The 9,082-nt window shown below is 39.5% G+C and overlaps 1 protein-coding gene across 1 annotated transcript in view; it reads right to left on the bottom strand.

Annotated features, from left to right (window-relative positions):
• The window catches only part of LOC148331424 (WW domain binding protein 1-like), a 7,621-nt gene extending 2,371 nt beyond the window's left edge, over nucleotides 1-5,250 (bottom strand). The window contains exons 1-3 of the mRNA XM_088305151.1: nucleotides 5,030-5,250; nucleotides 4,056-4,158; nucleotides 2,063-2,224 (exon numbers count right to left, since the gene is read on the bottom strand). Of these exons, the coding sequence (XP_088161277.1) occupies nucleotides 2,063-2,224; nucleotides 4,056-4,158; nucleotides 5,030-5,092 (328 nt within the window). The 5' untranslated portion in view covers nucleotides 5,093-5,250. The remainder of the gene's footprint in view (nucleotides 1-2,062; nucleotides 2,225-4,055; nucleotides 4,159-5,029) is intronic.
• Between the last annotated feature and the right edge of the window lie 3,832 nt (nucleotides 5,251-9,082).

The raw sequence follows: 9,082 nt of genomic DNA, 5'->3' as shown, positions 1-9,082 counted from the left end.
GCAGGTCCAACTGGGGGCAGGTCCAACTGCCTTCCTCGCTGTGATTCAACCTCCTATCCAGCTGTCGTCAGGTGCCACGGTTGGAAATATATTGCCAAAAGTATTAGCTCACTCAATCAAATAATGGGAATTAGGAGTTCCAATAACCTGCGTGGCCTTGGGTCTAGAAAGTACAGCACCTATGCATGCAGACTGTTTTTGCAAACATATGTCAAAGAATGGCTTTCTCTCAAGAGATCAGAGAATTCCAGCATGGAACTGTTGTAGGGCTTCCTGTGCAACAAATGCAGTTGTGAAATTTCCTGGCCCCTAAATATTCCACAATTGTCAGCTGTACTATAAGAACCTGGAAGCATTTGGGAACGGCAGCAGCTGACCCACAAAGTGGTAGGCCACGTAAACTGATGAAGAGCGGTCAGCCGATGCTGAGGCGCATAGTGCGAAAAGGTCGCCTGCTGAGTCTAAAGACCACCAAACTTCATGTGTGATTCAGATTTGCTCAAGAACAGTCCATGCACAGAGAACTTCGTGGAATGGGTTTCCGTGGCCAAGCAGCTCCAATCTAAGCAATGAATCACCAGAATGCAATTTTCAAATTTACCAGAAAATTAAAAAAAAAATATGTAGTTTTTTAGAACGCTTCAATTTCATCTTTCATTTATTGAGTTTAGTGTCAAGGAAAATTCAGTGCTTAAGAAGTGCAGACCACATTTACATATTGTTGTTTCAAAAAAGGTGAAGTGATGAAGCTAATAGATTAGTTTTCATTATTGCTGTTGAAACATGATTGATAACTAACTGAATGTTTGTGCTACACTTGTTTGGCAGAATGTTGTGAAGGTGTTGTAGGGAATGTTTAAAAGACTGCAAGTCAAAGTGTTTAGAAAGTTAACATCTCTAATTAAAGTAGATAAATAACTGTCTTTCATATTAATTCGTAGTTTAATTGTCTTTTGTTTTAGGATAAACTGAACCTTTAAGACCAAAACATTTACGGATAGTAAAACTGATCTTGTTCATCGTAATACATATTAATTTGCTTGCGTTTGTTAAAAAAAAAGTATAAATAAATTAAATTAAAATGAAATAAATTATGTTCATTTTTTTAGGTGAACCTACTAATGTCATCCTATAAGCTACCAACATTTTCACAGTGCTTGTATACACTGCTGTAAGTGGGGTTTGATTGACAGGTCGCAGTTGAGTGAGGCTTTGTTTCAGCGCATTAAGCTGACACAACCACAGCATTGGAGGGCGAGAGAACAGCTGGACTTTTCACAATTATGAGTCACCATTTTATACACAGTAAGTGGCTTTTTTTATCATTCAGACTTGTCAGCGCTGTTAACAACACTTTTGTTCGGTGGTGTTTCAAATTTACAAGACATGTATTTTTGCTTTCCATTGTCTTTAAAGCAGGAAGCATTATGGGCAACTTAAACAAGCCTTCCTCTCTTCAATTCAGTACTTACTGTGCACTACATCAAAGGGTGAGTAATTGTATTTTAAGGTTTTATAATGGCAACATCTTGACAATGGACACAATTATTTCAGAGATAATTCCTATCAGAGGAACAAACTGGAATTCGGACCAACTTGAAGTCACTGGCAGCATAGTGGCACACGTTTGCATGTTCTCGTGCTTGTGTGAGTTTCTCATTCTCCTACATTCTACGTCTCTAGTCCAGGGTACCCTTCCTTCAGAATTGACCAGCTGGTTAGCAGTTGTATGTTAGTTAACCACTATGTATGTAGATTCTGTGTTTTATAAGGAGTCAAAATGATGAATGCATGAGTGCATGAAATTAGCACTTTAGATCAGAAAATATGATGTTCAGTTTTCTATCATGTGTCATGGCCATAGATATTTTGGAAAGGAACAATGAATGTGTGGCTAATGCAAAGCACAGGTATCAAACTCAAGTATGCAGTATGTGGTTTTACCATGATAATCAGCCTACTGAGGACATTGTAACTACAATGTGGCCTGTGATAAAAATAAGTTTAGAACCCCTTGTGTTGACTCGAGGTTGTGTGTTTGAATACACGGACCACGCCTTACTGAGATAGAGGGGAAGCTGAGAGTTGTTGTGAGCTTCTCTGTAGGCAATGAGGTTGATCTCATTCTGCCGACGTTGCTGCTGGAAGCGCTGTTTGGAGCGCCAGTGCTGACATAAACAACAGCATGTCAGAATGCCAATCAGAGTCCACACCAACCAGAACCCTGTAAGACGACCACAAAATATGTACGTCATAACATAGAAAGGCATACATATAAACAGAACAGGAACAGCTTCCGTCATATTCCATCTGTTTTATCTGCGAAAAAAACCACTGTCCATTAAATAATGCATCATCTTTATGTTTGACTAGAAGAATCTGCGCACAAACATTATAAGACCTCAATAATAGATTACTAATATAACCGTGCCTGCATGGGTTTCCTCCGGGTACTCCGGTTTCCTCCCACATTCCAGAAACATGCATGGCAGGTTGATTGGACACTCTAAATTGCCCCTAGGTATGAGAGTGAGCGCAAATGGTTGTTCGCCTATGTGTGCCCTGCGATTGGCTGGCAACCAATTCAGGGTGTCCCCGCCGACTGCCTGGAGATAGCTGGGATAGGCTCCAGCGCCCCCCGCGACCCTAGTGAGGAGAAGCGGTATAGATAATGGATGGATGGATGTATCAAACTGTTAGTCCTTCACATTACTCACTACCCTAGTAGTAGCTCTGAGAGACAAAAAGGTTTGTGACCCTGACCTCAGGACAGCAACAGAGAAAATAACCTGGTGCCATGAAGGGCAATTGTTTCTTTTTCTGTAAAATCTATTCTAAGTTTTGAATAAAAGAAAATTATTTTTTATATTAAAAGAATAAAGAAACAAACCCAGCATGATTGGTTCTCAGAGAGTATGATTGATCCAGGAGGGGTAATATGAGACCTCAAAAATAAACTTGTTCAAAACCAGGTCAAAATGATTCATGCTTTCAATCAAACCTTACTGTAGTGTGCTCTGGTTAATTAAAGCGAGATCACTCAACCTTGAGATTGTTGAATGACGTTGTCGACTCCATTGTGTCATATTGGGGCACTCGAGTAAAAAAAAGAAAGTTTTACACTTGAAAAGCTTCACGACCTTCATAAAAAGATATTCAGTCCAAAAACTGTTGTACATTACCAATTTCGTGTTAAAAAATAGCCATCATTTACTTGCCGTTACTTTGGAGGCACAATAGACACCTTTAAAAATCAGTGTTTGCTTCGCAAATCCCGCGAACTCAGACCCAAGAATATACTTAAGAAATAGTGCATGGAACTGGTGTGAAATCAAGTGTTTATCTATTTTATTGAACGTGGATTACCAACTAAAACAAACCCCAGCTTGACATGTACCTTATTTGGTCACTGTAGAATTTAAATTTAAAATTTTTTTTTTTTAAATGGTCATATATTTTGCAGGGAAGACATTGAACTTCCAGTTCAACTTATTTACAACTTACTAAGTCATTCCGCTGGAAGTAAACAGTACATTAAAGTCGTGGATCATCGTGGCACCTTGTGGAAACCCAAAGTAACAAACCTAAACTATCTGTTAACGTATTATCATAATATGGTCAGCATGGGACTCAATTAAATGGTATTGAGTTCCATTGACATTATACTAGTTTATTGGAAACAATTGCTTTTTAAAACTGAAGTATATGAAGGGTATAACGTCATGTCTTCATTACATGGGTGTGCTAGCATGTCAAAAAGAGGAAATGGCCACGATGGCTATTTTTCACCACTCAAAATACATTTTACACACAAACAACTTCACAAATCTCAGTCATGTGTTTAATGTTACCTCAGCAGTGTGTCTGCAATATTGTAAACAGTGGTATCTGGTGATTGCCGATAAAGGGAAGACAACAACGACTCTCGAAGCGTTTGACCATCCGGTTGGACCATACATGCTGACAACCGCCCATAAGGATTTACATCAAATTGAGTTTGGAATGTTTCCACTTCAAACTGCTCTGCATGCCTAAAGAGGAGGCGAGTAACTCACACCAAAGTTCATAGTAGTAGCTGCAGCACTGTGTTTCCCCACAACAGTGGCCAGATTCACAGGTATAGCTCTGGTTGTTCAAGCCAATGCACACCAACTTCTCCTGTAGACACATAATGTGGTTTTGGTGTTAAAATCTGCCTATCAGATGCGAGGATTTGCTCAGAAGTCATGTCACAGTTTTCTAGACCTTACACCATTTTTTAAACTCTGTTTTCCTTCCATACACAACATTTTAATTATTCACTTCTGCCGAAAATATTTTTCCTGAGAAAAAAATGTCAGGGGGAAATCAGCCATGAATATTGGGAGCATGTGCGAAAAGACAGCTCAGATATTCAATGTATGGAAGCGATTACGTTCCAGAGAAATTTTGTCTCCAATTCTAAACTACTCTGGGTGTAGTAATCCAAGTTAAATTTATTCAGATTATGGTGTGGGTGCATTTTAGTCACAAGATTTAATGCACCCGATTTTTTCCTAGTACATGTTAACACTTTGAGGATGCTGTTTGCAACAACTACTCCCAATTTGTTATAACACGTCTGAAATTAGTCCTCTTCAATGTAAAACGGAGATGTAACATAAAAATCCCCCCTGAAAAAAAGTTAAATCACCCGCGTTCGCATCTAAAGAGGTTTTGTGCTATGATTTAGTTTAAAATATAGCATATACTTTAGTTGACTGTCAGTGTGGTTAAGAATAGAATTTGTGTTAAAATTAGATGAATTTAAAGTACTTTATTGTTGCAATTGAAAACGCAACGCCCTATCGAGTACAACTGACCACCTTTGCTAATAAACTCCACTGATATCGATGAGTAACAAAAGTTGGACAACAAAGTCAACACGTTTAAAGTTGAAGACCAAACAGCGTCAAAAATAATAGGCAAGAGGAAACCAGCTGATTCTTGGCTCCCAGTCAATTGTTTCATAAAGTTAAGGCTAACGTTAGCATTAACCTTTCAACGTTACCTCTGCCACTGTGGCCTCAGTAGCAAAATGTTCTTGCCCAACGGTGTACTCAAACATTCCCATTGCTGCAAAAGACTAAAATCCAATATCTATTCACGGCCAAAGTGTTGTTAAACCGTCACATTGTTGAAAAAACATCTGCAAGAGTAGCCAATACACAAAACAAAACAAGTTGTGCTTATGTGCTAAACTTCTTGAGTTGAGTTGCCTCATCTGTCTACGATTGGTCGAAACAGCGACAGCGTCGTCGCTTGTGCAGCCATTGGTCGTTGTCAGATAAAATACGATACGTTGGCTTAATGCTTACGTCATCTGTCACTTGCGAAGGGAGATCATTTTATTTTTAAACACAACTAGGTTAGCTACCAGAAAAGGTCAGTATTTCCTGTTTCATTGAATCATGTTAGAATCAAGAACATGAAAGAAAAGGCGGGAATTAAGAAATATCTTTTAATTAACTGTCCCATTGTTGATGCACTCAACGGTGTCATCTTGTCAACTTCCTGCTCCATTCACAATAACGGAAGAACGAACGAACAAGCGCTTCAACTGCCAGCAAAATAACGTGAGAGATGCTTTTAAAGACCGAGTGTGAAAGTGAGTTCAGAAAATGACAAATCAAAGCTTTTTACGTCACAAGTACAGTAAATACGCATAATACAAATAATGAAGCATGGGAAAAAATTAATAGGTATATTGACAAAATAATTGTTTTCCCGAAGTTAGATTTTGCCGAGCGACAAACCCGGAATTGTGACGTCACACCAAGGGATTTGTGGCAGAGCTCAACATAGTGCGTTAAACCAGTCAGAAATTGACTCTCAAAGTAAAATCTGAAACAAATCTGACGGGATCCAGGTATTTGAAGAGTTGGAGGAAGAGGAATTTGTTGGATATATGTTCGTTGGACCATACTTGTATGAGCCAGATGCTCATGAAAACTACTACTTGACAGACGCATCACGCATGAACATGCAAATGCATGCAAATTAGTTAATGGTTAAGAATAAGAAAGGTGAACATATTGTTCCTAAATAATAATCATTTTGTTGCATTTTCTACATGATTATTTGTTGGTGTTATCAGGGCTTCTCAACAGCCATTAAGAAGTGACATTCCTACAATGCTTTGCTTGCTTAATGGTGACTGTTTATTGATACTAAATATGTATCATTTTCTAAGAGCAGGGCATAATATTACAGGGGTGTTATTTCTAGTTGTGCATTAAATTATTGCTATTTTTGGTATTAAATTATTGTCTGGATCATTATCAGAAACCTGCAGATCTTACTTATAATTTGAATCAGGTGGGTTGGAGCGGGGAGAGATGGAAAACATGCAGGAAAGCAACCCCAGAGGGCAGGAGTTTGAAAACCCTGTCTTAAAGGAAGAGTGTGTAGAATCTAGTGCCGACTAGTGGTGAACTAATAGAATGCAATGACCTGAGCATGATGAGGGTGCATATTGAAGCACGCGCACTACGTTGCTTCAGAGAGACCACACTTCACAAGCCTACCACCAATTTCTTGTGAGATGCAAGCAAAACGTCGTCACAGACAACTTCTAGTATTCCCTGAAGTAGCGAATTAAGAGCATTGCGGTTCAGAGTCTGTCATTTGCAGTACTACCACAAGGTAAAGCCAGATTATAAACAGTATGGACAGTAACGTGATTTTAAAGTCAAACAATAGATTTGTGACATTCTGTCAAATGCCATGAGTCATGGCACTGCTAAAATGACTATTTGAGTCCTGAAGGTTGTTGACCCTTGGCCCATGACTGTGGTAAAAGCTGTCAGTTTAATATTGACAAGTTCAAATTGAGCATAAAGCATAACTAAAGTTTACTTATACAAAAACCTTCTAGGCTGGGAGGGCTTCATCAATATGTGGGGTGCTCAGACAGCAACTTCTAATTCGGTCATCATCACCTAGCCCCCCCAAGTCGCAATACAACAACCGTGTAGTTGTTACGCTTTTGCGCTACAACTCTTTGAAGATTTTTGTAATAAATGGGAAATTTGAGACAAGCCTAGAATTACTGAGACTCTGCATCGAGGTTTAGTAGCGATTAAATAACAGCGGTCTTAAAAAATGCTGGTACAGCACCAGAGGAGAGTGATGAATGAATTAATATTTAACATGGAGGGTCCCAAGATTTTAAATAGTTTGTTAACGAGTTTCACAGGAAGCGGGTGGAGCATGCAAGTGGACTGCTTTGCTGCACTGACCTGTGTTTGAGGCTTTCAAGAGATACTTATTTTTTTAAATTGAGGGATGATTATTTTATCAGCCGTAATGCCCTTATTAACATCTGTAATTGCGGAATTCAAGGGGGTTTTAGGAACGGTGTCCTTAATCTTGTCCCTTATGAACTGAATCTGAGTACAAAAAAAAGCATGAAATCGGGATCTGAATGGAAGATGCTATTGGAGGTTGTCTTCTATTGTGTAAGCATTGCCCCTGTATCAAATACATATTCAGGGTTGTTTTTATAGAGACCAAATAATCTGGAGGATAATTAGTTTGGGCTAAAATTGAGAAATCTCTATTTCAGCAACTATCGCACCATGTCTGATCGAAGACAACTTCCTACATGAATGTTGACGCATGCAGATTTCCTCTCTTAACCATGGAGTAAGTCTCTTCAGTAGAGTTTTAAGTTTTATTGGTGCTACGGAGTTGTGTGTATTCACTAGAACAGCATTGAAATCATTTGTGAGTTTTTCAATCAAACACTACGAAGGAAAGGAAGCGGTTGCCAGAGACAGTAGCTGAGACAACACAGTGATGGTTGAAGAACTAATATTGCAGCTGTTATAGCTTTGATTGTGGTCAGGATGATGACAATGAGCTAAGACTTAAAATCTTCTAAAGTAATGGTCAGACATACCAGCACTATACAACTTCCTGTTTATTTTAGCAAATGGCTGCAATGGATGTTTCTTGAAGTCTCGGGTGTTACACAGTCCTGCCAATTTCTGTAGACCTCGGTCAAATGTACGGGGATTGGCTTTTATTCTTCCACTATTGGTGCTCCAACACAGCCATTTTTTCCATCATTTATGACAACTTAAAAAGATCAAGATTTTTCCCCGGCTTGACGGGTATGCTAAATTTGGTGAGTTTTTGTGCATATTTATGTCCCCCCCAAATGCCACATATCAGCAGAATAAGAATAATAATAAGAATTACTACAAAGACAATAGGAACCGCACAGCGGTTGCTGCTCTGGCCCTAATAAAAAAAAATTGCTGAAGGGCTCATGGGGTGGCTAGACAGATTTCGGACAGCGCTATAGCCCCCCCTAGCCCCGGTGGAGCGCCATGCATGCTTCTAGTGTAGTACCATTTCTATTCAGGGAAGAAATCCAATCCTGAGCTATGATTTAGATTATAAAAAGCAACAACCCCCTGTACTAAATATAAAGTATGATGTAACGCTGTAGTTGTTCACTTCCCTTGACCTTTTTTGTAGTCATGTGAAATGTCCCTTCCATTTAATTCAAACCCCCTCTTCGCTTGTGGTTCTTACTTCATGACTTGTCTTTTGAACTTTTTAGCCCAGTTCAGGGGAACAAAAGAAAACAAATCACATTGTCCTTTGAGGAATTTTTGTTTGGTTGCCGCTTTTCATGGCCTCTCTTTTTTTAAGGCACCTCTTTATTCAGGATCCCAAGAAAGTCAATGGTTCCTTACATCCCAGTTTGACAAGTCAGGAGGATACATGCTAATCCCCTTAATCTAGCCTTTCTCTCACACACTGCCACAGGGAGAGAGGGACCGCAGAGAGTAATCCTGTCGGAGAAACAATAGGATTAAGGGCCCGACCCTGTGAGTGACAATCATGAATCCACTGACTGATCTGCAAAGCAGGAGCCCCGACTACTCTCTAGAATGTGACTTTATTTTTGTTTGGGGGGTCTGACAAGGATTGAGGTGAAGTTGGGGAGGGATGGGTGAGATGTGACAGCGGGGAGGTTGCTTCTTTGAGAGGCTGCTGGAGGTCTGACAGGCATTTGGTCTCCTGAGCACCAGGGACCCAGGAATGACTG

Source organism: Idiotropiscis lumnitzeri, chromosome 9 (genome assembly GCF_059441095.1).
Source record: "Idiotropiscis lumnitzeri isolate Australia: NSW breed Sydney's pygmy pipehorse chromosome 9, RoL_Ilum_1.0, whole genome shotgun sequence".
NCBI classification, from domain to species: domain Eukaryota; kingdom Metazoa; phylum Chordata; class Actinopteri; order Syngnathiformes; family Syngnathidae; genus Idiotropiscis; species Idiotropiscis lumnitzeri.
This window is presented reverse-complemented; position numbering and strand designations above follow the sequence as displayed.